This window comes from Eptesicus fuscus, chromosome 20, assembly GCF_027574615.1.
Source record: "Eptesicus fuscus isolate TK198812 chromosome 20, DD_ASM_mEF_20220401, whole genome shotgun sequence".
Classification (NCBI taxonomy): domain Eukaryota; kingdom Metazoa; phylum Chordata; class Mammalia; order Chiroptera; family Vespertilionidae; genus Eptesicus; species Eptesicus fuscus.
In genome coordinates, this window is record NC_072492.1 from 47,939,133 (window position 1) to 47,960,827 (window position 21,695).

The following is a 21,695-nucleotide window of genomic DNA, read 5'->3' on the forward strand; positions in this document are numbered from 1 at the left end:
GGCAGTGAGGCACGGAAAGCTGGCCGTGCAGTGCACTTTACTCGGGTCAGGGCCACGGCCCCAGAGTGGCACCGCTGGCCTTCCAGGAAAAGGGAAGTCCGGCCTGTTCACCAGGCTCCTCCCCAACCCCCCGTTATCTCCAGCTCTGCCTCTGCCCGTGGATTCATGCCGTCCACCCCAGGTTCTCAGAGTCTAAGTCCAGGTTTGGCCGGGAGGAGGGGCTCCCTGGAGTCGCTCAGCCCCACTGCCAGTCTGGGGGCGGAGGCCAAGGCAAGTCCTGCCCCGAGTCTGAAGGGCCCTGAGAGGAGATGCCCAGCCTGGAGAGGGTCGGCCCAGTCCGTTCACTTCCTGGTGCAGGGCTCCCGGCCGGGCTCCTAGGACCCATCTCTATAGGGCTTCTCTTCCACGTGGCTGGTCTGCTCCAGAAGCCACTGCCGCTCCGGCTCACTCATCGTCAGCCTGAGTGTCACCTCCTGGAAGACGCTGCTCACAGCCACCTGGGACAGCCAGAGAGGTCTAAGCTACAGCCACAAGTTCTAGCACCAGCGGGCCCCACCGCCCAGACCCAGGCTTCACCTCCGGCCAGCCTCATCCTTACCTGCTCAAAGTGAAGTTTCTGGAACATCCGGATGCTCGGTTCATTTCCTTGCCCAATTTTAGCCTCAAACTTGGTCAGACCTAGCTTGGTCACTCCTCCCAGAGGAGACCAGAAAGGGACAAGCTGCAGGGTGAAGGTCCCTCCAACACCCTCCGCCCACCTGTCCCAGTGTGCAGTGTCTTCCCCACTCCCCCGCCTGCACCTCAGACCTGAAGAAGGCTCACTCCCAACATGCACTAGCCCTCGCCTGCGGCCTGGCCACCTCTCCCCACTGTCTGCTCTGACCTCCTTACCATAGGACATCATCATGAGCGCGGCCTCGGTGCCGAAGCCCTTGCCCCTGCAGCTGGGCTCTAGGAGAAAACGACAATCATGGACACCCTGTGCCAGGCTCCAGGGCAGGCACAACACATGCGATCTCATTTAATCCTCACAATCCTGCCAAGTCCGTAAACGTTATTCCCATTCTGCAGATGGACAGAGGCACACAGAAGGCAAATGACTTGCCCAAGGTCGCAGTGTGGAGACCCCCAGCAACCTGACCCCAAAAGCTGACCCTTTAACCTCAACGTGCTGCCTTATGAGGAGTCGCACAGCCTCTTAGGAGAAGGCTAAGGACCAAGAAGGACACGGAAATTGGAGGGGCTCCTCCCACAGCCTGGGGAGATGCTCCAGGGAAGATCAACTATTTTAGAGGGTCCCCCAGACCACCCCCAAAACAGGGCAGAGTGAAGTTCGAAGACCCTAAATCCGAAGGTTGGGTTCACACCTACGCATAAGACAGGAACAGAGTAACCCACAGGCTAACGGTGCCAAGTGGCAGTCTGCCCCAGCCAGGTGCTGGGCTCCCCAATGCCAGAGCCTCCCACTGAGCCCCTGGAGGTCCCTAGGCAGCCTCGGCTGCCTTAAGGTTCAGCAGATCCAAGGCCCAGAAGGGAGGAAACGAACCTGCAATCATGACCTCAATCTCCCCCAAGGTGGGGTCCCCCAGATCTGTGAGGAAGAGGTTCACATCTCCCGCCATGCAGCTCTCTTCGGCGGAGCCGGGCTGGGCCTGCCACTTCGCTGCATCCAGCACAATGAAGGTGCACTCTACGGAGGGAGGCACAGGGTCATCGCCACGCCCCGTGAGGCCAGTCTTCCTCGCCACGCCAGAGAGCCAACTACCAGCGTCTCGGAGTCTGGCAGGAGAAAGGCGGGCCAGAGCTTCCTGCAGCTGATTAAAAAGCCCTAAATCTGCCTCTTGCAGGAAATGGTGGCCTTCTCCAAACAGCAAGTGTATTTTCAGACAGCAGCGGACTCCAAGAAGAGCAGTAATCACACTGGGCTTGCAGGAAAGGATGTGAGGGGCAGGGCCTCAATTACAACCACAGCCCAAAATACTTCCTTTAAATCCTCCCAGGCCTGGCCCAGGGAGCGGGGGAGAGGACAAGAGTGTCCGCCACAGGGACCGGCTTCCGTGGCATCCGAGTGTGAGGGTCGCAAGCACCTTTCAGGCTTTTCCCAGGTCTCTATGCCTCAGCAGGGCTACAGCTGGGAAAGAATGGGAGGGGCCCTGGAGGCTGCCTCTGGAGTCGGCCCTCCCACTACCAGCCCAGCGCAGGGTCTCGCGTCTCACTGTCCGCATCTTCCCGCCAGCTGCGCTGCATCGCATACTCCTGCTCCAGGGTCAGCGGCTCGGAGGCTGTCAAACGCTGCAGCTCCTCTGATTTCATCCACTCGTGGTACCTGCAGGGACAGAGGGGCAGCCTCAGCAGGAAGGACTGATTCAGGAGCACGGGGTCTGACACTGAGATGAAGAAACAGATGGTCGGAAGGAGAGCCCCATCGGGCTCACTCAAGGGCTCAGAGAAGACCCAAGAAAAGGCTTATCGTTGCCCCCAAGGCAGAGGGCCAGAGAAACAAGACCTAGAGGCAGGCTCGACCTACAAGAGAGCAGCAGGAGGGGTCAGTTCTAGCTGTCCAGTTTCCCATCCTGTCTCTGGGGTCCGTGTGGGGGAGTGGTATAAAGCCAAACATTCCTCGAATTCCTGAGGGGAAGAATATGGCAAGCTGACCGCTGCAAAGAAGGCTGGGCAGACCTCCACAAAGGCTGGGCACAAGGAATCCCCCCCCCCAAAAAAAAACTACAGGTAGAGAATACACCCCTACACCACCACCCTTCCAGTCTACCAGACTTTGCCAACTGCCCTCCAAATAGCCCCACCCTGCAACTCAGTCCCCGCCTTTCAAAACAGGAGCCCTCAAACCACCTCATCAGCTCAGTGTATGACAAGTAACTTAAAATCTCCGAACAGAATATTCACTGGCACCAAAGGAATGTCACTATTTCACAATCAGGCGAGAAGACAATTTTGTTCTTACATTTAGTGTACATTAACTAACTCCTTGCTGAGAGGGCGAAAGGGAACAGCGGGGACGGGTGACTTCTTCCAGGGAAGTCAGAGCCCTTCGCTTCACTGTTCACTTTTTCCTGCACGTAATTACTTCTCACACCAATGCGTCTCCTCGGAGGAAGGAGCCTCTGACATTGGGGCTGCCCCTTGGAGAGCTGCCTGGCACCCACGTCGGGTGGAACGGTTACCTGGGCACATGCTCTGCGGTGTAGGGGACCAGCACCACCTTCTTCCCCAGGAGCGAGACGTTCTGATTTAACCTCATGGTAGCAGCCGGAGGGTGGGGAGGGCAAAGACTTCAGGACCCTGAGTTGCCTCCCACTTCGGGTGGGAGCCCAGGCTCTCAACTCGCTGAACGCCTCCAGGGGCCGAGGTGTCCTTTCCTTCGAAAGACTGCAGAGAACAGGGGCTGTAAGCCCTTTGCGAGAAAGGCAGCCGGCTGGCTAAGGATAGCGAAACGATCCTTGACTCGCGTCTTAAAGGGCCCAGACGGAGCTGCCATTCCTGCGGGCCCCTTCCGCCCCACCTCCCAGAACCTCGAAGCCTCCCACCCAAAGCTCCCATCCCTCGCCCAGTCCTGAGACCCCGCCCCAGGATCAATTCCCAGCCCTGCCCTTCAACCTGTTTCCAATCACCCTCCTGACCCCCGGCCCTCCGTCTCCCACTTCCCAAGCCAGGTCACCAGGCCACTTCAGGGTGGGCGAACTCCAGTCCTCAGCCCCCTCCCCTATGTGCGGAGCTACAGGACACTCTCCTGAACCCTCCCCCCGGACCCCAGCCACCGGAGTCCCCGGGCGGCTAAGTTCACGCCCACGTCCCTCCCACGACAGCGTCCCTAGAAGAACGTGGGAGCCACCTCTTCCAAGTAGCCCCGCTTCCCGACCCGGCCGACGGGCGCCCCGCCCGCACACGCTGGGCGCACACCCCGCCCACTTCCGCCACGCAGACGGCAGCCGCCGGGGCCCAATCCCGGCCCCGCCCCCACGAGGCGCCCAATCAGCGCGCTGCACCCCGCCCGAAGCGCGCGCCGGCCAGGTGGACTCCCGGCGCCGGCGCATGCGTGCTGTGGGCGCTGGTGCGGGACAGCTGGCGCCGGCAGCTGCCCAGGGGCTGGAGGCGGCGGCCGCGGCGGCCCGGAGCGCGCCACGCTGCAGGTGAGGGGCCGCGCGCGACGGTGGGTGGGCTGGGGTGGCGCAGATTCCGGGTGCTCTCTGGAGGGAGGAAGAAGTCGGGGAGAGGCTCGGAACGGGGGCTCTTGAGAAGAGGGGGAGGCTTGAGGGTGGGGAGCCCTACGGCCGGGAGGGCAGAAAGCCGGGTTAGGGGTTCAGGAAGTGGAGGCCCCATTAAAAAGGAGAGGCTTGGAGGCGAGAAGTTGGGTTGGAGGGCGACCTGGGAAAGCCCCCAGCCCCTCGTCCGAGGCGGAGGAGGCAGACAGTGACTTGGGCTGCCCTGTGCGGTAGTGAGCTCGCTGTTCCTGCATTAAATGGGGAGCAAGCGTCCCAGTGTGGCAAGGGGGCGCTTGTGGTGGGTGAGCCTTAGTGGCTTCGAAGGCCTCTTATGTGACTTGGGGTCTGAGCGGCATGGAGTTACGTTCCTGCCCTGCACAGCCAGGAAACACCAGGCAGGTGGGCGTCATCCGGGAGACCTTCGCTCCGGCTGCCTTGGGACCGACGCGGAGACCATGAGTGCCTGGGGGGGAGTGGGGCCTGACCTGCCGCCACCTCCATCGAGGTCCGTCCGAAAGCTGACGTCTGCTCTTGTGCCTTAGGGAGCCGCAGCAGCCGCCGCCCCCGCGAGGAAGAAAGCTCCGCCCCGCCGACGCTCCCTTCCTCACTTTTGGAAATGGCGGGTGAAATCACAGAGACCGGGGAGCTCTATTCTCCCTACGTGAGTTTTACTTTCAGAACCTGTTTTGCCCACATGAGTTGCCCCTGGCTTCTGAGAAGCACTCTGCTCGCTGTGCACTGGCCTGGCGCGTGCCTAGACCCTGGGGAGAGCCGGGTGGGGGACCTCCATTCAGCAGCAGCCTTGTGTGGCTCAGTGTTAATGAGACTCAGGTTTGTTCACTTTTTTTTTTTAAATATATATTTTCATTGATTTCATAGAGGAAGAGAGAGGGAGAGAGAAATAGAAACATCAATGATGAGAGAGAATCATTGATTGGCTGCCTCCTGCACGCCCTCTACTGGGGATCAAGCCTGCAACCCAGGAATGTGCCCTTGACCAGAATCGAACCCAGGACCCTTCCGTCTGCAGGCAGCTGCTCTATGCATTGAGCCAGACCAGCTAGGGCAGGTTTGTTCACTTTTTAGATGTTGATCAGAAAGTGGTCAAGAAAACTAAATTGACTTGCCGACTCTTTGTGATATTGACCTCAGGGCCGCTACCCCCTCCGCGCTGTGCTGCCTGTCCTTCAAATGGACAGTGATGGACAGCTGTTGACTGGGTTTTGCTCATCTCAGCGGTTTGAAACTACTTGGGTTTTTAGCTGAATTTTAAGTTGCACAACTTTTATCGTCTTGGATGGCGTAAGAGGCAGAGACAGCACGCAGGCGCTTCCAGCTGCAGTTTGGTGGAGTCTGTAATTAGAACATCTAGGATGATTGATTTCTCTGTCTTGGGTTTGTGTTACCCCCCTACCTCCCTACGCCCCCCCCCCACCCACACACACACACACACACTCAGTTTATCTTCTTTGTGTAATATAAGATTGGTCATTTTACATCATGGCGTGCTCTTGCCTGGATAAGTAGCTGGAGGATGGGACTAATCAAAGGATTGACTCACGTTGCTACCAGGTATCCAGGGAAAGCAGCACAGTCTTAAGTAGCAAGAGTCCTCTTTCTAGAACTTTCTTACCTAGCCTTTAACAGCTGCCCGCCCTGCTTTGCACTGCCCTTCCCAGCCTGGGATGCCTGCTCTGTTCCCGTTAGCGTCCCAGCCTCTGCAGCTGGGTGTGATGGACGAGGAGGTACCTCTGAGAACAGCTGGAAAAGCCTCCACAGCAGGGTCTCCCCGCTGGCATGTGCCATCCGTGTGCAGCACGGAGGGAGCCTTCTTCGCCTCAGCAACGTGCCGGGGGGAGTCTTTCTTGAACTTGGAGTGAACTGAGCCGTGTCCCTCTCATCTGTCCCTCTCATCAGCACGCAGCCTCCTTTCGGCACCAGCAGGGAAATGTCCACACTGCCCGTACAGGTCACCAGGGTCCCTGCTGCTGCTCAGAACACCGGAGAGCTTAGAGCTGAGTCATCTCTGCGACTGAGTTTGAGGAAGGAAAAAACTGATATGCTCACTTTTCTTGTGTCCCCAGCTGAAATGTCATCATTTCACATGTCAGCGTGTGCCCACAGGAAATGGGGCAGTGAACCCTAAAGGCCTTGGTGGGTTCTGCTTTTTTAAAAAAAAAAAAAATGTTTTTATTGATTTTAGAGAAAGAGGAAGGGAGAGGGATAGATGGAAACATCGATAAGAGAGAAACATACATCCAGTGGCTGCCTCCTGCACGTCCCCTACTGGGGATCGAACCCACAACCTGGGCATGTGCCCTGACCAGGAAGCAGCAGGTGACCTCTTGGTGCATGGAATGACACTCAACCACTGAGCAACACCGGCTGGGCTGCTTTTTATATTTTTTTATCCTTCATTTCCTATGTGTTCAGGATTTTGGGGGGGCCTACTCTGGGCATTTGCCATCAACAACTGCGTATATTCTCTTATCCTACCGGTAGGGAGAGATGGCCTGCGTTGAGAATGAGGTGGCATTATCAGGACTTAGCGGTCAGGGTATGAGGAGAGAGCATGCCTTCTTGCTGAGGTCTCCTTCACCCCGTCATCCTGGGAGAACAGTTCTTGATCCCCTGTGAGAGCAGGATCTGGGCTCAGTGGATAAGGAACCTTACAGAAGGGTGTAGGGGACAAGGCTCCAGCCACCTGGACCACACCGGCCAGGGCAAGGGTTGCTTCTTATAAAAGTGATAGAGAACAAAGCTTCCGGGAGATCAGACGTTAGGCCGTCAACGGGGCCTGGTCTGTCTGTGTCCTAAAAACCCTGCACGACATTGAGCCCCGGTCACGTGCACCAGGGCCCACGCCGTCCCACTGCCTGGCCGTGCTGCAGCCCGACTTGCCTTGACCGTACCTCCCTTCCGACCTCAGGCCTTTACCTGGAGGTTCTGCCCTGGCCCTGGGCCTGCGCGGCTCCCTCTCATCCTCCAGGTCCTGGCTTGAGTGTCACCACGAGCCCTTCCTGAGCGTCCTGTAGTTAAAGCGTTCCCATGATCCTTTGTCACGGTGCCTGCGCCCGGCCTTTCCTTCGGGACGCTTCTGCGAGGCACTCGTCACTGTTCCCCTGTTGCCTCTCCCCCCTCGTGAGGTCAAGGGCCCTGTGTGTCTGGCTCGGTCTCCTCTCCCCAGCTCCCAGCACAGAGCCAGGCCCACGGGAGGCTCTGGGAAGTGGCTGAGTAGACGAGAGAATGAGCAGAACTGGATGAGCTAAGGGCTCATCCCCGCACTGGGATATACCAGCCTCGGCGCATTGAAGTCAGCCAGCGAAGGGAAAACCGGTGTGTCATGGACACGCAGAGTAACTTGTGCAAAGCCAGCTCTGGGAACTTGGTGTCGGGAAGTCCAGGTGGGCTGTGTCCTGTGTCTCACCCGGCCGCCACCCTCGGGTTCTCGCAGTCCCCCCTCGGCCAGGGCTCCCTGCATGGTGTCACACGGCAGTGTGTGGTGATCCAGTCGGGCGCTGTAGAAGGCGAGCCAAACTTGTTTTCATCCTCCTGGGATCTGTCCACAAGATCACATGGAGAGAACGATGCTTAAGCCTGGCTGGTGTGGCTCAGTGGTTGAGCACTGAACTGTGCACCAAGAGGTCATTGGTTCAATTCCCGGTCAGGGCACATGCCCGGGCTGTGGGCTCAGTCCCCAGTGGGGAGTGTGCAGGAGGCAGCCAATCAATGATGCTTCTATCTCTCTATCCTTCTCCCTTCCTCTCTCAAAATCAATAAAAACATATTTTAAAAAAAGAGAGAGAGAATGATGCTTTAAACCAATGAAACTGTCAGACTCGTGTCTGAGAGAACCTGAGCGAGGTCCCCGCCGCCCCGCTGAGGGTTCCTGTCCTGAGGCTGTGAGCTAGGCCCGAGGCAGGAGGAATAGTTGTAATGAACGGAGCTGGAGTCGGAGTCCAGTTTAAACCCTGACGTCAGTGACCCTGCGCTGGCACCGAGGTTGGTGGCCAGGGACTAGCAGGAATGGGGAGCGGCTGCAGGTGGGCGCAGGGTTCCTTTTTGGGGCGATGAGGTGGAATTAGATGGTGATGCTGGTTGCACAACCTCATGAATATACCGAAAACCACTGAACTGGGTGTTTTAAAGGGATGGATTTCGTGGCATGTGAATTCTATCTCAACTTTTTTAAAAAAAACCCTGAAGTTCGTGTGGGGAGGAAGACAGGGAAGGGGAAGCAGCAGGAATGCCGGGGTCCCAAAGGACGGTGGCAGGATGGGGGGAGAGGAGGCCTGGGCCGCATGCCCGGCGAGCTAGGAAAACTGGAAGACCACGGTCTGGTCGGGCAGCGAGCTGACATCTGTGACGCAGCTCTGGATCACGTGAAACGATGAGAGGTGGGATGGCGGCGGCAAACATGGAGCATAAAACTGATCGTCGGAGACACTGGAGAGGATCGATGGGATGTGGGGCTTCGGTCATCCAAGCGTGGGCGTCTGGTCCCCAGCATCCGGGTGCAGAGCAGGCCTGGTGAGCACCCGGGCGGCATGCTCCCTCCTTCCGCCTCCCTGTCTGGAGGGCCTCCTGGCCGCCGTGGTCTTGCTGCCCTGGGTCGTCCTTGGGCGCCGTTGCGGGGAGAGGTTAGTTCAAGTCTGGGTTTTTGGTTTTTTGGGGTTTTTTAAATATATTTTATTGATTTTTACAGAGAGGAAGAGAGAGGGATAGAGAGCTAGAAACATCGATGAGAGAGAAACATCGATCAGCTGCCTCCTGCACGCCCCCTACTGGGGATGTGCCCGCAACCAAGGTACATGCCCTTGACCGGGAATCGAACCCGGGACCCTTCAGTCTGCAGGCCGACGCTCTATCCACGGAGCCACACCGGCCAGGGCAATGTCTGGGTTTGACTGTCGCTTCTGTGTCGCAGGTTGGACTGGTGTACATGTTTAACCTCATCGTGGGCACCGGCGCGCTCACCATGCCCAAGGCCTTTGCCTCTGCCGGGTGGCTTGTCAGCCTCTTCCTGCTGGTGTTCCTGGGCTTCATGAGGTAAGAGGCTGCCACTCGGGGCCGGGGCCGGGGCCGGGGCCGGGGCTGGGGCAGAGCTGAGCAGCTGCCCAGGAAGCGCAGGGAGGTGGGGAAGCGTCCTTGGGGGCAGGAGGAGGTCGGTGATGAGTCTTCAACAAGGTGGCTGGGTGGGGGGGCGGGCAGGGGACAAAGGTCTCCAGGGCCTCGTGCAGGTGGAGCCGCTGCACAGCCCTGACCAGCTAAACGGGAGACTGGAATGTCTCACGTGGTTCCTCCCCGCCGGGGCCTCCCCTCCTGTACGTTCTTGAGAAAACACCACCGCGCCGCAGGGAAAGAATCTGACCGTTGGTGAAGGTGCCGGGGAAATCAGTTTGGGATTTAGAGTTTGCGTAAGACAGTTCACGGAGTAAGCGGTAAACACACGGCGCACGCGTAGCCGGGTGTGGCCCTCACCTGCCTCGTGCCCGGCAGCACCCAGGGGGCCGGCGCCCTCCAGCCTCCCGGGGTCCTGCTCCCGGAGCCGCGTGTGGGACGCAGGCAGCAGGTCTGACACCGGTTAGCCCGTGCCCAGGCTGCTGAGGGGTTCAGGGCTAGGCCCTCTCCCCCGGGGAGGAATCCACAAGCTCTGAAAGAGAGGTGGGAGGCACCACCTTTTGTAAACACCCCAGAAGGTGACACCAGGGGTTCTCAGGTGCTGGAACCCCGCTGAGCAGCACGGAGCCCTGCCCTGCGCTCTCCTTTCTGGGGGAGACAGGCAGTGAGGAGTAAGATAATAAGTAAGTAAGCCACAGAGCAAGTCAGAAGGTGATGCAGTAACAAGGAGACAAAACCCCACAAACACAGTGGGGGGAGGTTGGTGCTCGGGGGTCACAGAGGGCGGCATTTAAGCAGATGGCAGGGAGAGGGGAGTGGAAGCAGGAGACATCGGTAGTTGAAGCCGACTGAGGCCTTGAAGAGGCCCAGAGGGGGAGGAAATTGCCCGAGCTTTTCAGTTCATTCGTGCGTTTTCTTCAGGGTGGTTTGGGGGCAGCCCCGGTGCTGTTGGCTCATAGCTACGTGCTGTGAGCCTCGGCAGCCGAGAGCCCTACAGCCCTTGTCCTTCTGTGACTCTGCTGTCCCCTCCAAAGGCCCTTCAGCACCGGCAGCCGTCTGAGTGGGGAGTGATTATTGGGGGCCCCGGGTAGGGGCCACCATGCCCCCGCCTTGCTCACCCCGTTTATATTTGAACATGATCAATGAGTTGGCTTTGTGCAACCGCGAGAAGCCTCTTCACGCCTTAATTGAGATTGATTTTAGTTTTACTTCCAAAAAGAAGGGAAAATCTAAAGCCTTAAAATGGTCACTTAGGCAGGATAATGAGAAACCGTCCTGGATGCCGAGCCGGCTGCCGCACCGCCCCCCGCCTCCCCGCCGCCCCGAACCTGGAGTGGATATGGATTTAACTCCTATCGCACCTGCCACCTGACTGCTGGGCTGAGCAGTCCGCCTCGGGCAGGTGGCAGCACTCGGAGGGCTCAGGGTCAAGTCCAGCGGCAGAGCCGTGCGTCCAGGTGGCGGCGGCAGGGACAGAGCCCTCCCTCGGGTCTGTGGCGGGAAGGCAGCCTCCCCTGTGCCTCCTGCCGACAGAAGCATCCGTGCGTCCCAGCTGTCGTCTGGGCCTCTCCGGTTTCTTTGCGAGGAAGAGAAAGGGTGATTTGTCACTGTGGTCTGACTTCTCAGCAGCTGTCTGGTGCCGCCTCCCAGCCTCCCTTTTGATTGAGGCCATAAAAATGCAAGCTTATTTTCCTGTTAGCCAGGTTATTAGGAAAGTCAGAACGCACCACCCCAGAAAGGGCGGCGAGGACAGGTTCCAGAGCCAAGCGATCCTTTTCAATTATCCTGCCCGTGCTCCGTCCTCAGCGCGTGTCATTGGGACTTGACCGCTTGCCTGTGTCCCGGCAAGGAGAGTGGAGGCTGCCTCTGCCCTTCCCGGCTCCCTCCCGGCCCGTGAACCTGCCTCCTCTTCCTGACCTGGAGCACCAGGCGGGGCCTGGCCTCCCACCCCTGCCCCCAACAGGCCCCTTTTTGGTGTGCGGTACTGCATGGCCCTGTGTGGCCTCTCCCGTGCATCCGAAACACCTTTTACATGGGGTCGGGGACATCGAGGCAAGCACACGAGGCAGCCCGTGTACACACACACACACACATATACACACACACTCACACACACACACACACACACACACACACTATCTCTCTCACACACACACACACACACACACACACACACTCACACACACACACACACACACACACACACACACACACTCTCACTCACACACACACACACACACTTTTGATCAGGCCAGACCCATCGTGAGAGTTTCCCAGGAAACGGCTCCAAGGAGGCTCAGTGCTTCGGTCTGGTCAGGTTGTTGGTCCAGTCAGGCCTTCGAAATGACTTTTCCTTTTTCTTTGTTCCTCCTCCAACCCTCCTGCCTGCCTTTGGCTATTAACGCGTGGCCTTCCCCTGCAGCTTTGTGACGACGACCTTTGTGGTGGAGGCCATGGCCGCGGCCAACGCGCAGCTCCGCTGGAAGAGGATGGAGAACCGCCAGGTGCGCCCGCTGCCCTCGCCTCCGGGCGGGGCCTCCGTCCACTTGTGTGCCCCTCACTGGCCAGGCCTTTCCCTCCCGAAGCGTGGAGGACCCGTGTCCACAGCGCTGGGAGGGACCCTGCCCCAGAGCAGAAGCTTAGCAGCCACCTAAGCTCACAGAACGCCTGCAGCCTCTGCCCTTTCCAGTTTGCCTCCTGGGTCCCGCCCGCCCCACCTTGACCCAGCTCAGTCCCGCTGAGCGTCTGCACCAGGGTCTGTGCCTTGGCCTTGGACCCGACGTCCGAGTGTGCCTGCGCCTTCTAATGTGACGGAGTGGACGTGTCGAGAGCTTCCCAGTCCGATACCTTCCAGAAAGAAATAACAAAGGAGGCAGGTGCTCCCTGGTCACGGGGTTTCCTGCAGTAACGGACTCCCCTCCTCCCTGTCGCACCCCGTCCTAGGAAGAAGACGACGACAGCTCCTCCACAGCCTCTGACAGTGACAGTCTCGTCCAGGACAGCTACGAGCGGGCAGAGAAACGGCCCATCCTCTCTGTGCGTAAGTCCCGGGGCTCCTGGCCAGCCTGCACTTCCCTGTGGCCACAGGGCCCCTTTCCCCGTGGAGAGGACTGGGGAGTCTCTGCAGAGACCCCGTGGCCCTTCTCGCCTGCAGATGGCTCCTGGGAAGGCTCCCGAGTCCAGGACCCAGGCTTCTCCTGCAGGCTCAGCACTTAGTAACGCTTGCAGCTTGGGCAAGTTGCCTCACCTGGGCACCCCAGCTTCCCGCCTCTGCTGCCGTTGTGGAAATAATGAAATACCTGTTTCAGTGCTGGTGCACACTGGAAGTGCGAGTAAATCTAGGGTCTCTGAGTTCTCTCCTTCCTCCCGTCCCACTACACTCACGCTCACACTGACACTGCACATGCCCGAGAGTCTGATCTCTGCTCTGGCCTAGCAAGGGCTAAGCGTCCCCCTTCGCACCCCACGACCAGCGTCCCCCTGAGATCCCTTTCTAGATATTTCGAACAATAAGCAACGCGGGGATTTCATTATTCTGGAGAATTCTGAGCTCCATAGCCCCTTCTAGAAGCCAAGTGAACCGACCTCCTCCTCTTCCTTGTCCTCTGGCTCCACAGAGAGACGCGGATCTCCGAACCTTTTTGAAATCACAGACCGGGTGGAAATGGGACAGATGGCCTCCATGTTCTTCAGTAAAGGTATGCGTTATTTCCAAGGTGGGCGAGGGAGGGGGAGCTAGCACTTCCTACTGACCCGGGCGCTTGGAACGCGGGTCCCACCTGGACAGTGGGGTGGGGCAGGCGATGGGAGGAGCGATGGCTGACCGGCTCCCAGTGCTCCGAGGAGCCAGCTTGCCGAGAGACCCGGGCGGCTTCAGGTGGTTTCCTTGGATTCCTCTTCGGTTGTCGGCATTAGGAATAGAGAGGCGGCCGCTCATCTCCTGCTGGACATAGAGGTCGGCGGTCCTGAGCAGCTGCCCAAGGACGGGGACCCACGGAGGCCGGCTGGTCACCTTGTGCCTCTTGCTTGATTGCCTCTGACTTGTCTCTTTGCTTCTGGACTCTTCTGTGTAGAACCACACAGAGCAGGAAGCTTTGCTGCGTGTGTTTCTGTCGCTTCCAGGTGGCCAGCAGAGGGCGCTAGGAGCCCGCGCACAGGGCTGCTGTCTGGGATCTGAGCGTCTTAGGACCTCTCCCCACTCGCTACCTGTGCAGGTCTTGGGATTCCTGGCCCTTCCCTTTCGGGGGCCTGGCTACAGGCTAACGGGATCCAACCGAGCTCAGGCGATGGCTTGTTGAGTGTTTCACGGAAACATTTATTCCTCCGTGGCAAATCGTGTTCCTTGGGAAGAGGAGCAGTGTACGAGTTTCGTTTTCTAATGCTCAGACCTTTTTTTCCTTCGTCGAGTCAGACACATCTGAAATCCTTGCCTTTGCAGGTCCCCTGGGAGGTTTTCTGCCCCTTTGCCGGAGCCCCTGGGTGCAGAGTGGGACATTGCCCCCCCCCCCCCCCGTTCTTTTCCGTTTTGAACGTGGCTGTATAACTTAGAGCTGGGGTGGGGGTGGGGCTGTAGAAGCTGGACGCTTCTTGCTGCTTTTTAGGACATTGAGTGTTCTCTGTCCCACCGGTGGTGTGATTGGACTGTCTAGTCCTAAAGATGGTCATCAGCAGGCAAAGGTGGCCCGAGCGTCTGCTCCCATCCCCCGTGCCAGCCTCACGGAGGGTTTCCAGGATTCGTGAACACCAGATCAGTCGTGTCTGCCCCCTTCTGTGTCGACTTGTTCCATTTCTTCCTCTCCCCACCTCACTAGACTAAGATAAGAGATCGTAATTACGTCTCCCTGGGAACCATTCGTGGTCTCCTTCCAAATGCAAGCTTTTGAAATAAAATGCACATTAGAGCCCGGCCGGTGTGGCTCAGTGATTGAGGGTCAACCTGTGAACCAAGAGGTCAGGGTTCAATTTCTGATCAGAGCACAGACCCGGGTTGCGGGCTCAATCCCCAGGTGGGGGTTGTGCAGGAGGCAGCCAGGCAATGATTCTCTCTTATCCTTGATGTTTTTTTTTCTCTCTCTCTCTCTCTCTCCTCTCCCTTCCTCTCTGAAATCAATAAAAATACATGCTTTTAAAAGCACATTGGAGGGCAGACACTTACCTTTTAAACCTCCTTTCTGATTTGCGTGTTTTGTAGTCCGCGCTGATTCCTTTACGAATTCTAGGACCTCGTGGTTTGGTTTTGTCTTCCCGCCCCGGGCGCCAGGCTCCTGGTTCACTGCAGCTGAGTAGGAAGTCAGCACATCCGTGTGCGAGCAGCGCCCGTTAGAGGACATTGTCTCCGTCGGCTCCGGTGTCCACTCGGCGGCGCCGTCTGGGCCGGACCACCCTTTGTCAGGGGCCTGTCCTGTGCGTGTCGGGTGCTGAGTAGCGTTTCTGCCCTCTGCCCACTAGTTGCCAGCAGCACCTCCCAGTTGTGACATCGTCAGATGTCCCTAGTAGGGGTTGCGGGACAAAGTCCCCCCCCCCCCCCCCCCCGTGAAAACTACTGCTCTGCTCTATTCCCGATTTACAGGTTGTCACCTACCACCCTCACCAAAGGCCGCCGCCCCCCACCAAAGGCCGCCGCCCCCCACCAAAGGCCACCGCCCCCCACCAAAGGCCGCCGCCCCCCCACCAAAGGCCGCCGCCCCCCACCAAAGGCCGCCGCCCCGCCACCAAAGGCCGCCGCCCCGCCACCAAAGCCCGCCGCCCCCCCACCAAAGCCCGCCGCCCCCCCCCACCAACGGCCGCCGCCCCCCACCAAAGCCCGCCGCCCCCCCACCAAAGGCCGCCGCCCCCCCCCCCACCAAAGGCCGCCGCCACCCCCCACCAAAGGCCGCCGCCCCCCACCAAAGGCCGCCACCCTCCTCAAAATGAGTCCCGCCTCACCTCCTGTCGTTAGGAATGCCAGGCCTCATCATTGCTGTCCTCTCAGGAAATTCATTGATCTCCCAACATTTTGTGTCTAGCAATGAAATTTATTGATCAGGGAGGGCCAGTGGCAGTTTATAAACAGAGCTGACCCCGGACTCTGTGGCAGGTGGAGAGGCTGGGGGTAGGGGGGTCCTCCCTGCAGAAAGACAAGCTGGGGCACCGGCTGTCCTTGGAGCCTGGGTGTGAGTGGCAGGCAGACCGCGGGGGCCACTGAGCTTGGACAGTGAGGCTGTCTGAGGCCCTCCTGGGCTCTTCCAAGGTCTGTATTTTCCTGGTCTTCCTCCCCCCCCTCCCCCCCCCCGCAGACTCCTAGGAGCAGAGCTGACCTCAGATGGCCCAGCAGGAGCATGTCTCGGCTTTCCCCTGGGGGCCCCGGAGGCTTTTCTGAGCCACCGGCATCAGGAGGGGGCTGTCACTTCATTTTTCTGTTCCCCGTGAAGCCAGCCGCTTGAGATCAGTAACATCAAAATGAGCCATCAGTCTGCATGGAGGGTTCAGACGGCTGTCGGGCTGTGACCCTGGGGCTGCAGGGCCCAGGCCTTCCCTCAGCGTCTTTATAGCTGGAGGCACAGCGGCCGCTGAGCGCCGGTGGAGTCCTCACTGTACAGGATTGGAGGCCGTCGGGGTGTTGGGAAGTGAGACCAATGGGGTCAGGACCAGAGCCTGCCCTTCCAGCTGCAGGACGGGAGACCAGGGTTCGCCCCTGCACAGAGAGCCCCATGCGCCCTGCCAATGCCAGCATCCTCCCTGGCGACGCCTCTTAAGGAGAGCGGCCCACCTGGACCACCGCTCCTGCCGCTGCCTCTCCCAGCACCTCTCCTCGCACGCCTGGCCACCCCGCCCCTCCCCTTTACCCTCCCCCTCCCCCTCCGGGGCTTGGCCATCGGTCTTTGGAAATCAAGGGCTTTTACCCTCTCAATTGTAGCTTTAGAAGCTGCGCCTTCTGTTCCCTTCTCTGCTTTTCAGTTCCTTGGTAGCCGTCTTCTGTCTTAGAGCCTGGGCTTGGCTGTAAAGGGGGCCCTGGCCCAGGGGCCTCATCCAGGACACCTCTTCTCCTTCCCTCCCTCTCCTCCCTCTCCACCCCTTCCCCAGACACCCTGTCCCGAGCCTGAAGGTGCCTCTGGTTCCTCCCCAGCCAGCCCACGCCTCTCACTCACCTGGCACCTCCAACCTCCCCACCTCACTCAGCCCCTCTCGGGTGAAAGTTGTGAGCAGAGGTGTCTCCTGCCTGCATTACAGTGTAGCTTTGGGGTCGTTTTCTCATTCCTTCTGGAGAGAACAGGAGCCAGGAGGACCAAACGCTATGGGAGGGGTCGAAGCTGAGTCCTCCGAAGAGAATGCAGGCGCTCCTGGGGCTGCCTGACCGGTGACTTTGTTCCCTCCAGTGGGGGTCAACCTGTTCTACTTCTGCATCATCGTTTACCTGTACGGGGACCTGGCCATCTACGCTGCCGCCGTGCCCTTCTCCCTCATGCAGGTGTCCTGGTGAGTGTCCCCCTCGTGTCGCCACGTGGGCTTCCTGGGGAGGTCGGCAGCGTTCTCAGGGTGGAAACACAACACAGTGAACCCGTCAGCACGACCCAGCCAGCTGTGCATGCTGTCCTTCAGAGACCCACTGCACAGCTGCCCCTGCCCTGCCCCATCGGGAGGTGACTGGGAGCTGACTGGGACGGTGCGACAGGAACAAGGGATGCGTTCCCTGAAACCCAGGAATACGCCGTTTGTGGAGAGTCAGATTGTTGGACCAAAAGCAGCTGTGGGGGCAGTGGGGGGCTCAGTGGTTGCTGGTGATTAACAACGTGACCTTCTGTGTGCTTCCAGCCAAGCAGGAGGGCCACTCTGAGCCACTGTTCCCTTTCTCAGCAGCGCCACCGGCAACGACTCCTGCGGGGTGGAGGCCGACACCAAGTACAACGACACGGACCTGTGCTGGGGGCGCCTGCGCCGAGTGGACGTCTACCGCATCTACTTGGTGAGTGGCCTGGCGCCTGCCCGCGGCTCTGCCCAGCCCGGCGTGCGGGCCGCCTCTGGCCTCTGGCACAGCCCTCCCGGGAGAAAGGTCTGCGTGGCTCCACACTCTGCTCGTTCCTGGGGCCTTGGTCCTGGGCAGAAAGCGGATCGTGTCACTAAGACTCTGGCCCCCGAGTGCCCTGGCGACCAGGCCTCCGTCATATGTGGTCCGGAGTTGGCATTCCGATCATTGCCAACTCCACGGCGGCGAACGTAGCTCGGGTTTTGAGGGGCAGTCTTAGCAAAGCCCCGTCGGAGTGAGTGGCCAGGGCGACTCTTCTGGAGACGTCCATGCTCTGACCTCCCTCCTGGCCAGCCCGGGAGCATCCGGTGGACACCAGGTTTCCCGCGGGCAGGCAGGACTGAGCCATGCTAACTGGCTCTCCAGGGGGACCCCGAAGGCTTTTCTGAGCCACCAGCCTTCCCTGCCATCTGAGCTCCCCGTCTTCCCTGCTCCCCGCTCCCCGCCCCCGCCCCCCCCCTCCCCCCCCCCCCCCCCGCCGACAAGGGAAGATGATGAATCTCCAGGCTCCTTCTTGATTGCTTTGTGCCACGGGCAGGGGCGGAGGGGAGGAGAAGTAATAAGATACAAAACCAGACAGTTATTTATCTCTGCCTGCTTTGCGGGCGGGACTCCGCAATGTTTCTCTTTGCCTTTTGCAGTATCTATTAATATTCTGCTTCCTCTTGGTCCTCAGCCCTGACACAAATTTAGGTGTGCTAGGTGACACACAGTTTGACACGTGGCCACTTAGCTGATTTGGAGAGAGCTGAGCAGTTCGGGGAGCTGGCCTCTTAACTTAATTACGCCTATCCTGGCGAAGGGTTGCGCAGGCCCTGCCAGCTGTGTCGTTCGGGTCTGAATTCGTTAGCCCCCAGGGCTGCTGGGTGGTTGCCCTGCCTTCCCCACCCCCACCCCAGAGACCTGCCAGAGGGGTCCTGTGGCCCAAACCCTAAGAGAGAGGTTTTCCCCTCTGCGTTTCTGGAGCCGTCGGGTGGTCTGTGTTTCTTCTCTCCCACGTTCGGCTCTGGCTAGGAATTGATCTTTTAGGGGAGATACATCTGAGCTCCCCCTTCCGCAGGCCTTCTGGTAATTTGGTAGCGAACTGATCTCCTACCCCCCTTCCCTGCCTTCCCACCTTGGGGGTGGGCAGAGGAACTAGGTGGGGCAGCCAGGAGAGCCCCGGTCTGTTAGCCTCTGACAGTGATGGATAACATTAGCAAAAGCACCAAGGAGTGTAGCAACCCATCTGGATCTCTAACCGGCACGGGCAGGCTCCCACAGACACGGAGCGCGTGGGCAGAGGGACGATGCAGAGCCCCTCGGGTGGGTCTTTCCCAGGAGGCCGCTGGCCTCTGTGCAGACTCTGCCCGGCACATCCCCCTCCCACGGCAAAGGAGATACGGAGCCTGGGGATCTTGGCTGCTGCCATTGGCCGGGTGAATTACTTAGAAGCATCATTACTGTCTTCCTCAATTGTTCCTTCACTTCTTCCTGTAAACCTTCCACATGCTGGAAGCCTCGCTCCCCGAATCTCAGTAACTCTGACCGAACAGACAGAACCTTCAGGAAAGCAGACGGGCACTAATTACTGCCTTCGCCGCCCAGATACGTGCTTATAGCTCCTACAGCTAATTGCCACCAGGCCGGCAAAAGCTGTAGAAACAGGACGGGGAGGGCGAGCGGACACGGCCTGTTCTCTCTGGGCTGCTGCTACCGCCCTCCCTGTGCACTGCCAGGGCTCGGGGCTGCTCCAAGGTCTGCATTCCCGCCCCCCCCCCCCCCGCCCCCCTCCCCGCCCCCCCTCCCCGCTTTGGAGAGATGCACGGCAGGTGGGCCGTGCCTTTGTCTGCAGAGTCACTTCACAGCTTTGCGTGTGGCTCCCAGGCCCCTGGCTGCTGCAGAACAGTGTCTCCCGACCCTGAGTTCCGGGTGCTCTGCGTCCCTTTTTCTGAGGTGGGAGGGGCAAAGCGAGCGGAGAAGGGCTTGGCAGGTGTGGGTTCCTTCGCGGGTCCTGGGCTCTCTGTTGCCCATGATGATGGCATCTTCCCCCGCGGCCTCTTTGCATCATGGGGGACCAAGGTCGCCCTTCCCCTTGCCCCCAGTCACTCTCGATCAGGAGGTTGCCCTTCCCTTCCAGAGACGCCCGTGCCCCTCTCTACCAGCTGTTTCTGACTTTGCTGCCAGCCAGGCTTCACCCAAGTGTCGGGCAAGGCAGCGAGCGGACTTACAGCGCCCTTCCGACCCCGGCACAGCCCTCTCTCTGTCCTGGGCAGACGGTGCACCTGTCTGGGCCTGCGTGTTTGAAAGGGCCTCCTAATGACCGCTTCTTCATTGCTATTCCGGGACAGTATGTTCTGGGGGATAAAGGTACAGGCTTTCATTTTGCGGTTTTAATTTTCAGAGCCTGCTGCGGTGCACATGCAGAATGAGAATATTGGGGTATTAACTCCGTGTGCAGCGTCAGGACCACACTCAGGGAGGGAGCTTTCTCTCCCAGCAGCTCCCAGTCCCTTCTCCAAGCCCTTGACCTTAACGGATGGAAAATTCCTCCTCCCCTCCCGCACCTGGCGACCTCCGCCCACGTCCTGTGAGTGCAGCGCGGCCGACATGAGTCAGTCTCTCCCTCTCCCTCCTCGGAGTGGCCGCATCACAGGGTGCTGGGAGGTGGGGGTCCTGTGAGTCACGTGTGCTCCCCAGGGCGCCCCAGCAAGTGGCCGCAGCTGGAGCCAGCAGTGACCTGGGCCCTGTTATGAGGACCCATGAGAACTGACATCAGGACCTACTTTCCGGCCTCAGAGTCTCAGGACCCCACCCACGGCCCCTCCTGCTCCTTTGAAGGATCAACTAGCAAAGTGCTCTTTCATACCCGCAACCTTGCCTCCGGGCTGGGATGTCTTGGGATGCTTTCTGCAGAGCTTCTGCGGCTTGGTAGCAAACAAAGCCAGAATCTAGCATTTCATTCCTTCCTCTACAGTGAGCAGGGGCCGGGGACCCTGGTGACGTGCTAGGATGGTACGTAAATCAGTCCCGCCCAGGCTCGGACTGTCCTCCGCGCTCGGGAACCAGAACGTGGGTCACAGTCCCCGAGGGTCAAGGACACGGCCAGGTGTTCCTGTTTCATTTCCTCATACCCACATGCTTCCCAGCCTGCTCTTCACCTCCTCCGCCCAGGGCCTGCGCCCCGTCACTGCCTCCTCCTTCACAGTGTCAGAGGGAAGCCTGGGGGGACAGTGGGACTCCCCAAGTGCTGAGGGCTCCTGGCCATTCACAGGAGCGGCATCCGCCATTCACAGGTGGACAGGGGCTGCTGGGTCACTGGCAGCCCAGCAGGCACGGGCTGGGCAGAGCTGGGAGCGCAGATGGCAGAAGGGAGCTCATCCCGGATGGAGACTCGGCCGCACAAGGGCGGTATTGAGCGGGGGGCCCTCGTAGGCTGCCTTGGAACAGGGCAAGGTCACCCTGCCTTGAACGCAGGAGCTGTGAGACCCACCTTCAGGGCATGGGCGAGCAGGGAGAGAGATGCAGCCTGCAGGTGCCCGGCCAGTGACCCCGCCACCCTCTGCGGGACAGAGGGGTTCTCCCCAGACTCCCTCCGGAAATGCCCCTGAAGAAGCAGGGTGTGTTTTGGGGGCCGAGGGGGACTTCTGTCTGCTGGACTCTCTTCCTAGAGCAGAGAGTCTGGGGACCGGCCCCAGGTAACATGGGAAGGGTCCCCTGGCCTTCCCTGAAAGTCCTGGGTTCTCTCTCTGCCAGGAGGCGTGTCCCCTCATTCCATCTTGGGTCCTTCTTACTCGGCGACACTTGGCACTGTCCACTCGCAACCCCTAAAACAGTGTGCAGTCCGCTTTTTCACCCCAACTGGTTTTCTCCTAAAGCAGTACTGTTTGCGGGGAACACATCCTTTGGGGGTGTCTAAGGGAGCAGTGCACCCCGGGCAGTGGTGTGTCAGGCCGTGACTGGTCCTTCCTGCTGGCGTGTGTCTTGCTTTGGCGTAGCACATTGCCAGCTGCCGTCTCGTTTCTGATTTGGTCCTCGGGCCATGCAGTAAGGTCCGTGACATCTTACCCCATTTGACAGCAGAAAAAGCTGAGGCTTGGAGGCTGTGACTTCCCCCAGGGCCGCGGAGCTGAGGCAGAGACTGCGGCCCGGCTCCTCGGCCTCAGCCACGTCCTCTGGCCCGTGACATAGACCTGCTCAGCTGGCAGGGCAGCCCGGCTGCCAGGCCCAGGTAGGAGGCGGCCGGTCGTGCCTGGGCCTCAGCCCTTGGCGCTTGACGCCTGTGGAGGGCTGTGGCGACGCGGCCCGAGGAAGGTGCCTGTGCAGTGATCCGCGTCCGCACATCCTGCGCGTCGCCAGATTGATTAGCTGTC

At 59.6% G+C, this 21,695-nt stretch overlaps 2 protein-coding genes across 5 annotated transcripts in view; one reads left to right on the forward strand and one right to left on the reverse strand.

Annotated features, from left to right (window-relative positions):
* NAT9 (N-acetyltransferase 9 (putative)) lies at positions 1 to 3,917 on the reverse strand. 3 transcript variants are annotated; one of them, XM_008155092.3, is made up of 7 exons: positions 3,851 to 3,917; positions 3,183 to 3,387; positions 2,217 to 2,326; positions 1,547 to 1,690; positions 892 to 951; positions 599 to 693; positions 1 to 497 (listed from the first exon to the last, which is right to left on the reverse strand). In XM_008155092.3, the coding sequence occupies exons 2-7, from the start codon at positions 3,257 to 3,259 to the stop codon at positions 375 to 377; spliced, it is 609 nt and encodes a 202-aa protein (XP_008153314.2). In that variant the 5' UTR covers positions 3,260 to 3,387; positions 3,851 to 3,917; the 3' UTR covers positions 1 to 374. The 3 variants fall into 3 exon arrangements, with proteins under 3 accessions (XP_008153314.2, XP_054565128.1, XP_054565129.1); XM_054709154.1 differs by lacking the exon at positions 3,851 to 3,917 and having other exon boundaries at positions 439 to 497; positions 599 to 616; positions 3,183 to 3,520; XM_054709153.1 differs by lacking the exons at positions 599 to 693; positions 3,851 to 3,917 and having other exon boundaries at positions 3,183 to 3,520.
* Positions 3,918 to 4,034: 117 nt separating this feature from the next.
* Positions 4,035 to 21,695, forward strand: part of TMEM104 (transmembrane protein 104) — a 40,607-nt gene continuing 22,946 nt past the window's right edge. Inside the window, exons 1-8 of one of the 2 annotated variants that reach the window (XM_008155091.3) lie at positions 4,035 to 4,148; positions 4,763 to 4,881; positions 9,148 to 9,269; positions 11,764 to 11,845; positions 12,285 to 12,381; positions 12,959 to 13,039; positions 16,697 to 16,796; positions 17,175 to 17,283. In XM_008155091.3, the coding sequence (XP_008153313.2) occupies positions 4,837 to 4,881; positions 9,148 to 9,269; positions 11,764 to 11,845; positions 12,285 to 12,381; positions 12,959 to 13,039; positions 16,697 to 16,796; positions 17,175 to 17,283 (636 nt within the window). In that variant the 5' untranslated portion in view covers positions 4,035 to 4,148; positions 4,763 to 4,836. The remainder of the gene's footprint in view (positions 4,149 to 4,762; positions 4,882 to 9,147; positions 9,270 to 11,763; positions 11,846 to 12,284; positions 12,382 to 12,958; positions 13,040 to 16,696; positions 16,797 to 17,174; positions 17,284 to 21,695) is intronic. The other variant, XM_028130650.2, reaches the window with a different exon arrangement.